The sequence below is a fragment of the Bombus huntii genome, chromosome 12 (genome assembly GCF_024542735.1).
Source record: "Bombus huntii isolate Logan2020A chromosome 12, iyBomHunt1.1, whole genome shotgun sequence".
NCBI lineage: Eukaryota > Metazoa > Arthropoda > Insecta > Hymenoptera > Apidae > Bombus > Bombus huntii.
This window is the reverse complement of record NC_066249.1, coordinates 4,447,778-4,462,032: the sequence shown is the minus strand read 5'-3', so window position 1 is coordinate 4,462,032 and position 14,255 is coordinate 4,447,778. Positions and strand designations below refer to the sequence as shown.

Sequence of the window (14,255 nt, the reverse complement as noted above, 5' to 3'; positions counted from 1 at the left end):
ATTCGCCAGGGTGGTTCTGTAATAAATGCGGTGTAACATTTACGACGCAGCCCGCTCTTCTACGGCATATTACATCGAGACACGAGGAGTCGCAGAGTTCTACCGCGTACTGCAACATTTGCCAACGATTTTTCAAAACAAAGTGGAGTCTGGCAACTCATAACAGCAAATATCATAGAAACTAATGTTGAAATAATACGAGCTCGAATTTTCGAACGAAATTTATTCAAATTCGGATCGGGTCTCGCCTCAATGGAGACTTCACAAACTTAGGAAAATTAGATTCATACTACAAATATTGTACGCGGATATTTTTCATAATAGATATAATTGAAAGATGATTACGATATTGGTTATGCAAATATTAGGTTTCTATAACTGAATTACTTTTATTAATATTTATTTCAATTCTAAATGTAACCGTTCAATCAAAGAGAGATACAAAGACGATTACAAGTCCTTGCAAACACAGCGCAGCGAATGTAACATTGGAAAGCATCCTATTATATTTGTGGCTGATCTTATACAATCTGTAATATTCACACACACACACTCGCACATACATTCCAGAACAAGGAATGTTGTAATTATAAACCCCCTCTTAATGCGAGTACCAAGTGCAGTACTGATCCACCTTGAACTTTATAATCTTGCGCCGTTTTTTCATCATTCCTAAAAGACAACAAAAATTTTTATATTCACGATACATTCACAGTCGTTAAATAATGAAAAACGTACACACACACACACACACACACACACACACACACACACACACACACACACACACACACACACACACACACACATACACACACAGCTATGAGTATTAATTAATACAGTTCTGATATTAATGTAAATATAAGATATATTTGACAAGGGAAAATAAGAAGAAATGATGTTAAAATATCATAATTGATGGAACAGGAACCAGAAAACCAGGACAACTATACGACTCAGATTCAGTAAGGACTGTAGAAAGTCACTTTCCAGAGTATGTTCCATCAACACCGAAGAAGATGAATGCTACAAGAAGATGTAAAGTTTGCGCATCTAAGGGAATGCGGAAGGAATCTCGTTACTATTGCGCTTATTGTAATGTAGGGCTATGTGTTACACCATGCTTTAAGCAGTTTCATACTAAAAGCAATATCGAATGAAACATTAAAACATAATTTTCTCTTTAGCAAATTATCTTGTACAGTTGTGTATATTATTTCTATATTCAATTATGATACCTACATTTGCTTTCCAGAAAATATCAATCGCTGTTGTTGAGGCGGTATCCCTTCCTTTTCTTCCACTCTCTCCTTGATCCTTTCTACTTTATCTGTAGGTTCTATATCTATTTCAATCTATGAGAATAATGATATCTGTGATTGCTCTTAAACTTAAATATGCATCTATTAATCATACATATTAACGATGTATTTGTGAAACTTAATAGTAAACAACAATATGTGGAAGTAATAGTAAATAACAATGGAGGAAGAATATATCCATTATTGGAAACAAACTCTAATTTGTGATAATACATTATTATTAATTACATCAAGTGTCAAATTTTCTATTTTTAACTGACAACATGATTTTATTAGAATGATGATTTTACTGCTATAACTGTTCTTTTTTCTATGTGTATATAAAGATAAACGTTATGTTACATATTAAATCGCCAAATTGTATTTAAAATACATAAGATTATTTTGCAGTTACTTGCCTCCTTTCCGGTAAGAGTCTGAAACAAGGTTAGAATATATTTTCAGAACTTGTTATAAATGTCGTAGGTCCACCTCCGCCGGTCAATGTTCTTACCTTCACTTTGATCAACATTGTTTATGTTTTAAAAGACAATTTAATAAATAATCACTCTATGGTTACAAATTAAAAGCTATTGACATAAAGATGCACGAATGCGGTTTTCTGAACTTTGAATAAAATGTTCTATCTTCACCATATCTAGTGAGAAGTCTCTATAGCTCCATCTAACGGTAATTCGGGAACGTATATATTGATAGCAGAAATGAGCAGGGAGATTGCCGATGAGCATGGAAGAAATACAGCCAAAAGTCCGTTCCACGAATTACCGCCTCTAGCGATCAAATAATCGAACTATACCCTTCTTTGCTTTGAAGGGTGAAACGAGCATATATAAGGGGCGGGGGAATGCGGGTTCGTATCGGGCCATACGGAATTGGTTAAAAGCAGTTACTTAATGGCGATTCGAAAATAAGCAGCAAAACGCTGCGCCATACCACATGCACGTGTAAGTTTTCGATCGTTATTTTTGTATCGAGTTGTTGTAACTCCATTAATCCTGCGACGAAATCAAATCACCGTAAAATGATTTAACTACACAAATTATTATACAGAAAATTACGAACTCGTTGTAAAACTGTACGATTATTGTAAACATACAAATTGAATTGAATAAAACAATTTTATTTTGCAAATGAACAGAGCGTTTAATTATTTAAATCCTTCCAACTTTCAACATTCACAGTCTCCAAATTCTTTCCAATTGCGATAAAGAATTTTTTTTTATTTGGTAGACTATTTACAATCAATCCTCGTTGAGAATTTTAAGTAATTCCATTTGACGTGGTACTTAAATTTGTTAAGTTTAGCCCTGAGTTGCTTCGATTTATCTATGATGTGTGATAAAGAATGACTAAGAAGTTCGAAAAAAATTAGTAAGATCGTTGCTATTGGTTACTATTGATTGCTGCTAACTGCTCATGGTATCTCGATCATCGTTTCTGTAATCGATACAAAGAAAGAACAATTTATTTGCAATATGTAATTCACCTTTCAAACAATTTTTATGTCCTTCGATCTTTACTCTTCACTAATCGCCGCGCCGTTACAAATTTTGTTTCTCGTGTATAGTTCGGCCATTGTCCGCTAGAGGCTGATTTGTCGAGATGCATTTTTTGGTTAACTTTTTTAACATTGTAAAATGATCTAGCTATCTATTTGAACTGATCTCTGTTGACAGTTTCCAAGCAACATTTATTATTTCTTATACTTTCTTAAATTGAAACAACCGTTTTTTTTATATATAATTACGTAAATGGTAAAATGTAATTAAAAGCAAAATAGGTTTATATTTATATAGTTAGACAACCAAGGCACTTCTATCAGTTTATATGTAAATATAATATATTTGTAATCTTAGTGTAAATTTATCAGCTATTGCAGTATGGCCATAGTATGATAGTGTAATGAATTTCTTATTGTTACATTTTTAATTTTTCTTCTTGAGCAATCAGTTGATTTTTTATTTTCTGTAGGAGTTCCTTTTTAACAGAGTCTGGAACAAGTGTTCTTGCTTTAGTTGTAACCATTGAGAGCAATTTATCATAAGTAATATCATGACCATGTTCTTTTATTAAATCCTTGCAGATTAATTTTACTTGATCTCTCCATCCACATTCAACTAATCGACGACGTAGCAACTCTTTTAGCCTAAAAGTAAGGTTAATTATAAGTTTAAATAAGCAATTGTTACAAGATTTTAATCGGTGAATAGACTAACGAATATAATACAAAATTTTGGACATATCATATATTTATAAATGAATATTTACCCGTCACGATCTCCAACCATAACTAGTCTTTGATGTGGAGCAGTCTTCATTAGGTCTTCTAATTTTATCTACTTTTCTATTAACAGAATTTTATAGCTTCTCTTAAAACACGATCTTTAAAGAGAGCCGCACTGTTTACTCCTTTTAATATGTAAGATAGGTTATGTTGTTTTGTCTTTTCGAGTTCATAACCTAACATTGTTTCATTTCTCAATTTCTCACATAGATGATGAAATAACCAAACATGAGCATTTCTAGCAGATTCTAAAAGTGTTGTTTAAAGTAACCTATCATTAAAATACCATTATTGATATTTATTCATAATTATTTCAATTTTTTACAAATGAAATATTTCTTATTAATCCATAGGTATGTAAAATAGGTAAAGAAAATAGATGATAAATTATTAAAAGACGGTTTCAAAATCTACTAGGATAATTGGTACAATGTTTGTGATAGTTTCAGAAATATTATTTTTACAGCATGCAACGTACGTTAAATGTTATTTGATCATTGTGAGACTACAAATATCACTTTTGTATTTTATTTAAATACTTTTTAACTACTTTTATCAGTTACTTTGCATTATTACTATTGATAGAATTTTGTATAGAATTAGTCTGTATGGACAGTGTAGTTCAATACGTTGCAGTAGTTATTGTTTACATTTATTCTATTTGTACAAGGAGTATTTATCATCATTTTAGGAGATGGCATCAACACGAGTAATCAATTGCATTTCGTACAAAAGACTTGTAGCAGTTTCTAGTCTAAAAAATGTATACATTCTTTCTAATTTTAGTATTAATTCTAATTTTCGACAAAATGCATTATATTGTACGAAAAAATCAATTGCTAAAACAGATTATATTGAACATGAAAATAAAATACAAGTTGGATTTGCGGATGTAGGTAAATTTCCTATGTATATATGGACACATAAAGCATAAAAACCAATACCATCCTGAATATATTGTTTTTATTACAGTTAAAGAAAATACAAAATCTATTGGATACCTAGGTGTAATAATTGGTGGTATAGGAATTACTGCCTTCATGTTTTATATGATTTTTGACGAATTATTTTCCAATAAAAGTCCAAACAGCGTATATAGTAAAGCATTAGATCGCTGCATCAAACATCCTAAAGTAACAGATGCCCTAGGAGAACCAATAAAAGCATATGGAGAAGAGAGCAGACGTGGACGTAGAAGTCACATAAGGTAAAGTTATATTTGTACTTATTACTGTTTCTCTTTATAGTTAATATTATTATTAACTACATATAATATTTCAGTCATATTATCTTTGAAAAGGATGGAGTACGTCATATGAGAATGAAATTTTATATTCAAGGTATAAGGAGACGCGCGACTGTGAATTTAGAAGTGCAAGAAGTAAGATATAATGTTTTTATATTTTGTAGACATTCAGTTTAAGATTAATTAAAAATGTAACTTTTATGTATTAGGATGAATCTGGCAATTATATGTACAGATATTTATATGTACTTGTGGATGATATTTTGCAAACTATTATTAAAATAGAAGACAATAGAGAACAAAAGAGGAGCTCCAGTACCGAAGCGGAACTTGAATGGAATTAATATGTTAGATCTTTCTAATTAATATTTAGTATATTATGTACAGAAACGATTACAATCGATTATTTTAAATACACTTCTGTAAAATTTGTGTCAAATAAATATGGTGATACTTGAAAGAAAAGTTTTATATTTATTTATAAATCGTGGGCTGCATAATAATCGCAAATAAATATTTTTACATATGTTATAACAAGTTCTTATGAAATAAGGAAGAAAATATGCTAATAACAATATTTCTCTTTAAAAGTAATAGTCTTTAAATAGATGTAACATTCAGGAAATTCGAGGAACGAAAGTTTACTTATGTGACTTCATCTTCCTGTAACGAGAATCGAGGTTCAAGCGAAATAAATAAAAATGAGTTACAATACTTTTAAGATAATGTTTATGTTATTACTAACAGAAAGGGTAAGTGTAATTTAGAATGAATGAAAATGAAAGAAAGAGGTAAATAGTACCTACGATGGTTAGGTAAAGATGCGAAGGGATCGTTAGCATTCATGATCATCTAAAAATTGATCGGAATCTGGGGAGAGATCATGTCGTCTGCATCATTTATGATGCCAACTGAGTCTCTGACAGTCCTTCATTTACTCGCGAGCAGATCGACAGAGCGCGTCGTCTATATCAGTCCGCGTTGGAGCTTAAATTGTGACGTGATATCATACAGTAACTCCTTGTTTAATTCTGAATCTTTTTCAAACTTATACCGATATTTGACAATTATTTCAATGTTAATAAATTGACATTTCATTACAGAGTTTTAACATACTCTCTGTGCCTTTTAATCGTGTATCTCGATGATTAAGATATAATTTAAAATTCTTCTAAATTTCTTAATTTTTATACTGAAGACTTTTCGTGGTAGTGAGTCAATAGCTGAATTGAAACAGAGTCCTCTGAATAAGTGATTGGTACCGCAAGATCCAAATTTCTCTTCGATTGCATCAGATGACCTGTTGTCGGTAATTATGTTTCGTAAAGATAATTCAACGTGAGGTGTACTACTGTTGAACGATCGAAGCGAAATCGCGTGTCGTAGTGGAATGACATGGAAATGTCATCAAAAGTATGGGAAATACTATGAACCTTTGAATTTGAAAGGCAGACAAAAACAGAAGACAATAATTAAATAAAATATATCGTATTTATCGCCGTACAAGATTGAACAAAATGGGCAAGGTTTGTTCTTGTTTTTCACGATTTAGAGCAATTTTTACACCCGAAACTGTTACGGACAGTCCCCTTAAGCCATTATGCACAAAACCGGAATGTCTTCCACGGCCACCTGCTGCATCTAGTTCTGGTAAGTTCCGAGCAACACTGTTTACATGTTAAATAATTTCCAATTGGAACGATCGCCTCAAACTGTAGATCAAACTATGCGTTTGCGAGAATTTCTGTAATCTAACGCGCGATGACAAATACATTTTAATACTTGTAAATCATTGTAAACATATGTGGACAATATACCTTTTACTTTATACTTGCAGAAGTTAATCTGCGATAACCTTCTTGCATGATTGATGACCTTGTCGCGTGTAATTCACAGATAGGATTGATGTTTTCCTATATATATTAGATAAACGATATCAGAATCCTGTGATTTGGCGCGTGTGAGAAAAAAAAATGACGTTTCTAGAAGAATATTGTTCTTCGTAGAATTTCGTTCTATTTTGTAAGTCAATTTACTGAGAATCGATTTATTCCACGCTCGAACAAATAGCAACGTGTTAACGCGATCTAGACAGAAACCGATGATTTATCGTGCTTCTATTATTATATCTAACGTAGTTATAACGGCGGAAACTAGCGCAGCTCGAAACAATCCTCGAAGGATTTCCAAAGTTTCTAGTCCTTGGCACGAGCGACGCTTTTCTTTTTGTATACATATTCTTAAGACCTATTTTAAGAAAGCACGTGCTAGCCAGCCAGTGTATCGAGGGTGCTCCTCGATCTTCGATACGTGCGAAATGTGCTTTCGATAGTTTCGATCATCGCTTATCATAATCATCCGAGCTATACCGAAACGTTTGCTTTGAGTTCGTTACGGCGGTGATGTCATTAGCCGCTACATGTTTTTAGGCAACTGCGTAATTTCGAAAACTTCCTGTTACTACTTTTTCGATGTAACGACGCAACTCGGCGTTGCTTCTGTTTTACCGGCTCGGTATGGTTTCAAGATCAAGGCGAAGATTTACGAGAGAATCTTGGAAGAAATATTTTTCAAAAGTTTAGTCAACAGATATGTTCGGTTGGAAATTAGCAAGCAAACAGAAATCGCGCGAACAACGTGAATTCCTCTCGGCGCTTGAAAATTTGGTCGATAGTACTTCACCAAAGAAAATAAACTCGTCTTGCCAGCCAGATGGGAAATCTCACTTTTCGCTTCTTTCGCGGCCAGTCGGCCCAAATCGAATTATTCGACGATGTACGTCTCGTTAGTCTTGTTACGCGTGCAGACTTTCGTCGTGACTCTTTAGCTGCTATCGTTTCCATTGCAATTCTTTCATCCGGCAATGTGCAACGTAAAACGGACAAAACGTCCCTCCTCTCGAGACCGTGGATATTTGTGAATCGATAAAAGGTAGAAACGAATGTGACATTACAACGTGTGTTTAACGGCCTCGAGGTGTGACCACTGCCATGAATGAAAGTAAAATTACGCAAGTGGCACCCTGACCTCTGTGAGGCATGACGTCAGCCTCAATTACGCACAGTTGTATTATTACCCGAGCTTTTTCCGAGATCGAAAGCAGACTCGACTATTTATGATTCATCTTCTTGGCATTTCTAATTGTGAGATAGCAAGTCATGTAACGCGAATTCATTCGCGCCAACGTTACTTCGATTGATTTTAAAACCGACCGTACGAGTTATCTCTTCTTCTGGCGATATTTCGTAGCCAATCATTTTTACGCGATTACCTTGCGGATTAAAATTGCGCGCGATGTCGTCGTGCAGTAAATAAAAGCCAGTATTAACGCATAGTATTAACGAACGAACAGAGCAATTCGTTATACGATAAGCATACCTTGGATGTTCCCCGTTTCTTCAAAATATGCGTCTTCCTGTCGCCTCGCGTTTGAAACTGCAATAATGCCATGTACAGTATATACCAAGAAGAATGTTAATCTTATACGGATATCGTTGTTCGCATGAAACGAGAGGAAGTTCCTGTTGCACCAGGAACATGCATAGCCGCTATTTATCGCCGTAGCTACTACGGCACGTGCTAAAACTCGTCACACAGGCTTTTGCTTAATTATTTACAGCCGCTTCTCTAACAAGTGTAACTTCGCTTCCTCTAGCGCTGATAACTTTTTACGATATTTGCACCGATAGAAACTCAAATCCACGCGTTCTATGTGCTCGTCCTATCTTCGTTGAAACTTATTATAGTTTGCCAGTAATTGAGTCAATTTTTATGGAAATTATGAATATTCCCGATCGTGGTAGGCTTGAATTCTCAGTATCGTACGAAGGAAAAGAGATAAATCGTTTAGAGAATGAAAATTCTATTCTTACGTTGCATCGAATACATGACATCGCGCGTCATCATCGGTTGCTATGGATAATCTGCATTCTAGAACACTTATCTGTGTCTACTTAACTATATGTATATATATATATATATACATGTGCATAGCAGATTGCCTCGTGGCGTTATTTTTAATCGAAAACAATACCATTAGGTATATAGATGCCATAATTTCTTGCCGCTTACCAACTCACCAAAATAGCATCGATTTCGTATGAAACCGGTTGAAGTAATCGTATGACGGCTGCACTATATACAGATACTTTGAGTAATTTGATCGTTTAACACGATATTTCTTACGCGATCGGCTGTCCGGCTGTCGGGTTATTATATATTATGCGATAGATCAATATTTATTTCTAATTGATCCGGTATAACATTAAGTACGACGGTGTTAATAGAAAGGTAACTGAACCGGGGAATTTTCACTACCAAACTAACCGATCGTGAGTAGCTACGTAATCTTGAAGATTAAACTTCAGTAGATAAATAAATTTGTTCTTGCATCTGTGTTTTCCTAACGATTCTCCGTTATTACGTATAGGCAGCTTACGATTCTCCGACTTGTGTACAGACACACACACACACACACACACGTGCGTCGCAGCGATAGAAATTGCAAGCGAACAAGCAAGAATCTGTGAAAGGATGAAAAAATAAAAAAAATAATAAGAAAGGGGCGAAGAATTGGCGAAAGGAGAGAAACAGAGCGTAGAGGATCGAAGAAAATTAAATAAACGAACAATAAGGAAGAGTAATGTACATGACGAAAATGAAAAAACTTAAAAGTGCGAAGGAACTTTGGCTGTACCAAAAATTTGCAAGAGAACGAATAAAGTAAAATTTATAAAAAATCAAAGGATGAAAAAGAAGAAAGGATAGAGAAATGAAAAGAGGTGAAAAGATTTGGAAAAGATGTTTCCGCGTATTACTTTAACACGTGCTTATCTAGCTTTTCGATGTATCTGTGATACGTATTTGTCGATGGATACGTTGTTTTCGTACACACCCCTCCTTTTCTATCTCGCAAAACTCTCCGCGTGAAGCTTCTTAAAAGTTAGCCGCGCGAAAGAAAATCGGTCGTAAAGATCGATATTTGTCTATTTACTCTATGGAACGTTTTCGCTTGGAATCGCGATTGTGCGAGGACAAACGAATCGCTGACAACGAAAATAGGTGACGGCCAGTGCGAGCAAGTCGCGTTTCCACTTCTTTTCGCAACATGGCAATTAATTGCGTCGACGAGTTTCTTTGTCAAGGCTTGAATTTCAAATAGTCGCGGCTTTTGCAAACCGATTTAAGACGAAAACACGCGAGACGTCGATACTAATTGAACGTACCGATCGATTCTCGTAATTGTACGATACATGGAAACGAGACAATTATTGCCGCCAAAACTGGTAAACGTGTCAACACCGGCGTAATGACTCTTTCGACGATCCGTAGTTTTTCACCGGCCTTGTCAATCTACTCGAGCGTATGGATCAGCCGCTTTCCACGTACATCTTGATCACGTTCGACCATATAAAGATGTTGTTGGCGATCTTCGATATCCGTTTTCTTGGAATACGGCGCGACAGATTATCTCATATACAATTCGTTTCGTAATTACCAGAGTAAATTGTGAGAAATAATCGATAGGACGAAGAGTAGGTGACTCCGACTGGTACCTAGACTCATCGATGACGCCATGTATGGTTGCGTTCGTCGATGCAGAAAAGTCCTTGACGTATCTCCTAGAATATAGCAACCCACCCAACGTGTAGGGCGGCGCGGCGCGTAAAGCGGAGCACCTCGTCTCGCCGTTCCGTACCGTGCAGTCATGTACAGTATACAGCATTGCAATTTCTTCCTTATTTCCAGAACGGGGAGCGATCGCTCACTCTCAGTGATTTCATAGAACTGTGAGCGGTCGAAGGACCGCGGCGCGATATCCGCCGATGGATTCAGTCTTTCGTTCGTTTTCGAGGGACGAGTTTGCATTCCCGAGTCCTCGAAGGATGTTTTATAGATTTTACGATCGTTACCGGTCTTTCAATGATCGCCGTTCCAATCCCTTTCCATTCAGATTTTACTGTGAGTGTTCGCATCCTCGCGATCTAGTTTCTATCTTGAACCTTTCGACGCGCGGTGTTCCTCCTTTCAATATCTCGCAAATAGTAAAAGACCGGGCAATTAATTTTAATTATTCCATTGGATCGTATCTTTGTCGTCGTTGGCAATTCGCCATACGCGCCAATTTACTCAAGCGTTTCAGGATGTCGGCAGAATCAGAAATATCGTTATGTAAAGCGTGTTTTCGTACGTGGGAACCGTCGCGTCGCGTCGTAAACGAAGTTAAAATGGTAAAAAAATCGTATTCGTATTCTGCTCGCAGGGGAAGATTTTGGTGTTCCAGTGTTGACGATCGCAGACGTGGATCCGTGTATCGCGGAGAATGGAGTCAATCACAGAACATCCAGATACGACTTGATGACTAGACAGGACGACAAATCTAGGCTGGTCGTTAGACGGGGGCAAGAATTTTACTTACACTTGACTTTGTCCAGAGATTACGAGCCAAGTATCGATGGTATGTCGATAATTTTCACGGTTGACGGAGTCGAGAGGCCGCTATACGGGCACGGAACCCTCGTTGCGACGGCTGTTCTTTATCCGGGAGAACCGTCCGAGGGTCCCTGGCATGCCACCATTGACGCTATTCAACACAATTTTATTCGATTGAAGGTAAGCGATCAAAGGCGTATCGTCTTTCGTTCGTTTTCCATCGGCGCGGTCCTAACACCAGCGATTCTTCTTTTGTCACTTTCTCAGATCGTTGCAGCTCCCGACGCGATAATAGGCAAGTGGAGGATAGACATCGACACCAAGAACAAGAATTTAGACGGAGCCGTTAGTTACACGGTGAAACAACCGTTTTATCTAATTTTCAATCCCTGGTGCAGAGGTAGGGAATTTCGATTTCGATGAAAGAGGCCAACCATTCGAATACGCGGGACAATGATCTTTTGACGATTTTCCAGAGGACGCGGTGTACATGGAGGAGGAAGATCAGCGACAGGAGTACGTGATGGCGGAGGATGGTTTGATATGGCGTGGAAGCTACAATCGTCTGAGACCAACGGTTTGGAAATATTCGCAGTTCGAGCGGGACATATTAGATTGCGCGCTGCATCTGATGATTCAAGTTGGGAAAGTTCGAATACACGGCAGAAACGATCCTGTCGTTATATCTCGCATTCTGTCGGCAGCTGTGAGTACTCGAATCGACTTCTTTGTCTGACACGTCTTTTCGCTGTCGATCGCGAAACTCAAGGAAAGTTGCCGCGTTACAGGTAAATTCGCCGGACGACAATGGCGCGGTAATGGGTAACTGGTCCGACGATTTTGGAGGTGGTACACCACCGACCAAATGGTTGGGTTCGCAAAAGATCCTGCAACAATACTATAAGACGAAGAAACCGGTCAAGTATGGTCAATGCTGGGTATTCTCGGGTGTGTTGGCCACCGTTTGCCGTACCCTGGGACTACCTTGTCGCGTGGTAACCAATTATGCGAGCGCGCACGACACTCAGAGCAGCTTGACCGTCGACTATTTCGTCGACGCCGAGGGGAAAGTTATGGAGGAGATGAACAGCGATTCGATATGGCAAGTATTACGTCTAAGTATACTCAGGTAGTTGCAGCGCGTATCGATCGTATACGCGCACGCGGTTCCATCGTTTTTCACTGCGATCCGGTCATTTCGTAGGAATTTCCACGTGTGGAACGAGGTATGGATGACTCGATTGGACTTGTCGCCGGAATATTCTGGTTGGCAAGCGATCGATGCGACTCCTCAAGAATTGAGCGAGGACGCGTACCGTTGCGGACCGGCTTCCGTCGCCGCTGTGAAGAAAGGCGAGGTTCTCCGACCTTATGACAATGCCTTCCTCTTCGCCGAGGTCAACGCGGATAAAGTGTTTTGGCGTTACAACGGACCGACTCAACCTTTAAAGTTGATTCGAAAGGACGTGTACGGGTGAGTATTTCACGCGTTACAGTCTTCCTTTAAGATCGATCGATTCGTCGTTTCGATTCCAGCAAATAGAATAACGTCCATTTGTTTTACCTTCTTTTTTTTTTTTTTCGATACCTAGCATCGGGCAATTTATTAGCACGAAAGCGATCGGTAGATGGGCGAGGGAAGATATCACTCATACCTACAAGTATCCAGAAAGTAAGAGATCCTTCGAAGAGCGAGCGACCAGCGAGTCCTCGATTCTTGCTAAAGTCTTAACGCGCGGTTCCTTGTTTTCGTTTCACAGAGTCGGAAGAAGAACGGGCTGCCATGTTGAAGGCGTTGCGTCAAAGTCAGTCGTTGTTTAGTCGTTATTACCTGAACGAGGAGTTCAACGACGTCATGTTTAACTTCGAGTTACGCGACGATATCGTGATCGGACAACCTTTCAGGTATTTCCTCGTTCGTTCCTTTCCTTAGCTCCGTTTACTCTCCGTTTAGCTCATATACTCACGAGATGCGTCCTGTTACAGTGTCGTGTTGCTGATTAAAAATAGAAGCAATTACAACGAGTATGAGGTCTCGGTGATTTTAAGAGTGGAGACGGTTCTGTACACCGGACGGGTCGGCGACCCAGTGAAGAGATTAAATATCGATCGACTGGTGAGACCTGGAGTCCTCGAGGAAGTGCGTATGGATGTATCCTGGGAGGAATACGGGCCTCGACTATTGAATCAGTGCGCATTCAATATTTCCTGCCTGGCCACCATCAAGGACACCAATTTCGAGTACTTCGCGCAAGACGACTTTCGCGTGAGGAAACCCGACATTAAAATCACGGTACGTAGGTGCTCTCTACGTTCTATCCTATCTACGTTTATCGCGTAATCGACGACGAAGTAAATTAAAATCGTTTGCGTAGTTGGAGAACGAGCCGGAAGTTGGCAAGACGCTAAACGCGACAGCGAAATTTCAAAATCCGCTGCCCATCCCACTGAAGAAGTGTAGATTCTTGATCGAGGGACCTGGAATGGACGAGCAGCTGAAAGTGAAACTGTCGGACCAGGTAGAGGTGGACGCGTACGCGGAATGTTCGTTCTCTATGGTACCGAAATTCGAAGGCCGTGCCACGATCGCTGCGAAATTTTACTCGAAAGAGCTCGAGGACGTTGACGGTTTCGTCAATTTTATGGTAAAATCGATGAAATCTGTTACAAACGGCGAGTAACGAGCCGACGAAGCGAAATCGACGGCGTAAGTAGTCTGTATTCACGAGTCTTCCAGCGAGTTTCGTCTTTTTAACAAGTGTTCGTAATGTTTTGTACGAAATAAAAGTTTGAAGGTCGCTTGCCTCGCATATCCGCCGTATGCGGAGGTGGCGCAAGTCGAACATTTTCGTTCAGATACTATGCACGATCCTTTTCCTACCGCGGCGTCTACATCGAGAACGTTTAGAGTAAACGTCAGAAAGGAGAAGAAGCGGCAGGACGAATGGCATACCGGTTCGGAACAGGCTTC

The 14,255-nt window shown here is 38.3% G+C and overlaps 4 protein-coding genes and 1 long non-coding RNA gene across 12 annotated transcripts; 2 read left to right on the top strand and 3 right to left on the bottom strand.

The window, feature by feature from the left end:
* Nucleotides 1-206: 206 nt before the first annotated feature.
* On the bottom strand, nt 207-2,275 carry LOC126871771 (NEDD8). Its single transcript, XM_050630984.1, has 4 exons — nt 1,816-2,275; nt 1,721-1,738; nt 1,243-1,355; nt 207-672 (listed from the first exon to the last, which is right to left on the bottom strand). The coding sequence occupies exons 1-4, from the start codon at nt 1,831-1,833 to the stop codon at nt 588-590; spliced, it is 234 nt and encodes a 77-aa protein (XP_050486941.1). The 5' UTR covers nt 1,834-2,275; the 3' UTR covers nt 207-587.
* A 191-nt stretch (nt 2,276-2,466) lies between these two features.
* Nucleotides 2,467-5,317, top strand: LOC126871758 (mitochondrial import inner membrane translocase subunit Tim21). Of its 6 annotated transcripts, none has more exons than XM_050630965.1 (5): nt 2,467-3,151; nt 4,298-4,502; nt 4,579-4,813; nt 4,888-4,987; nt 5,062-5,317. In XM_050630965.1, the coding sequence occupies exons 2-5, from the start codon at nt 4,301-4,303 to the stop codon at nt 5,194-5,196; spliced, it is 672 nt and encodes a 223-aa protein (XP_050486922.1). In that variant the 5' UTR covers nt 2,467-3,151; nt 4,298-4,300; the 3' UTR covers nt 5,197-5,317. The 6 variants fall into 6 exon arrangements, with proteins under 6 accessions (XP_050486922.1, XP_050486916.1, XP_050486918.1 ...); XM_050630959.1 differs by lacking the exon at nt 2,467-3,151 and adding an exon at nt 3,406-3,474; XM_050630961.1 differs by lacking the exon at nt 2,467-3,151 and adding an exon at nt 3,677-3,741.
* On the bottom strand, nt 3,088-3,739 carry LOC126871769 (transcription and mRNA export factor ENY2). The gene is made up of 2 exons (XM_050630982.1): nt 3,591-3,739; nt 3,088-3,468 (listed from the first exon to the last, which is right to left on the bottom strand). The coding sequence occupies exons 1-2, from the start codon at nt 3,638-3,640 to the stop codon at nt 3,240-3,242; spliced, it is 279 nt and encodes a 92-aa protein (XP_050486939.1). The 5' UTR covers nt 3,641-3,739; the 3' UTR covers nt 3,088-3,239.
* Nucleotides 5,307-5,698, bottom strand: LOC126871784 (uncharacterized). Its single transcript, XR_007691741.1, has 2 exons — nt 5,659-5,698; nt 5,307-5,515 (listed from the first exon to the last, which is right to left on the bottom strand). It is a non-coding gene; the product is annotated as an uncharacterized LOC126871784 (long non-coding RNA).
* Nucleotides 5,699-6,183: 485 nt separating this feature from the next.
* Nucleotides 6,184-14,127, top strand: LOC126871709 (annulin). 3 transcript variants are annotated; one of them, XM_050630816.1, is made up of 10 exons: nt 6,184-6,502; nt 11,115-11,464; nt 11,552-11,684; nt 11,761-11,990; nt 12,073-12,386; nt 12,489-12,758; nt 12,877-12,956; nt 13,045-13,189; nt 13,271-13,577; nt 13,660-14,127. In XM_050630816.1, exons 1-10 carry the CDS (start codon nt 6,370-6,372, stop codon nt 13,963-13,965), a joined length of 2,268 nt encoding a protein of 755 aa, XP_050486773.1. In that variant the 5' UTR covers nt 6,184-6,369; the 3' UTR covers nt 13,966-14,127. The 3 variants fall into 3 exon arrangements, with proteins under 3 accessions (XP_050486773.1, XP_050486774.1, XP_050486772.1); XM_050630817.1 differs by lacking the exon at nt 6,184-6,502 and adding an exon at nt 10,517-10,561; XM_050630815.1 differs by lacking the exon at nt 6,184-6,502 and adding an exon at nt 10,568-10,813.
* Nucleotides 14,128-14,255: the final 128 nt, after the last annotated feature.

Bases quoted from the DNA above. Each gene is read 5' to 3' on its own strand.
- LOC126871769 (XM_050630982.1), bottom strand. From the start codon at position 3,640: ATGAAGACTGCTCCACATCAAAGACTAGTTATGGTTGGAGATCGTGAC. The intron at 3,469-3,590 runs GTAAATATTCAT...CCTTACTTTTAG, and splicing joins ATGGTTGGAGATCGTGACGG to GCTAAAAGAGTTGCTACGTC.
- LOC126871771 (XM_050630984.1), bottom strand. The intron at 673-1,242 runs GTAGGTATCATA...GTTGTCTTTTAG, and splicing joins ATATTTTCTGGAAAGCAAAT to GAATGATGAAAAAACGGCGC.
- LOC126871709 (XM_050630815.1), top strand. From the start codon at position 10,678: ATGGATTCAGTCTTTCGTTCGTTTTCGAGGGACGAGTTTGCATTCCCG. The intron at 11,991-12,072 runs GTGAGTACTCGA...GCCGCGTTACAG, and splicing joins CTCGCATTCTGTCGGCAGCT to GTAAATTCGCCGGACGACAA. The intron at 13,190-13,270 runs GTATTTCCTCGT...GTCCTGTTACAG, and splicing joins GTGATCGGACAACCTTTCAG to TGTCGTGTTGCTGATTAAAA.
- LOC126871758 (XM_050630965.1), top strand. From the start codon at position 4,301: ATGGCATCAACACGAGTAATCAATTGCATTTCGTACAAAAGACTTGTA. The intron at 4,503-4,578 runs GTAAATTTCCTA...TTTTTATTACAG, and splicing joins AGTTGGATTTGCGGATGTAG to TTAAAGAAAATACAAAATCT. The intron at 4,988-5,061 runs GTAAGATATAAT...TTTATGTATTAG, and splicing joins TGAATTTAGAAGTGCAAGAA to GATGAATCTGGCAATTATAT.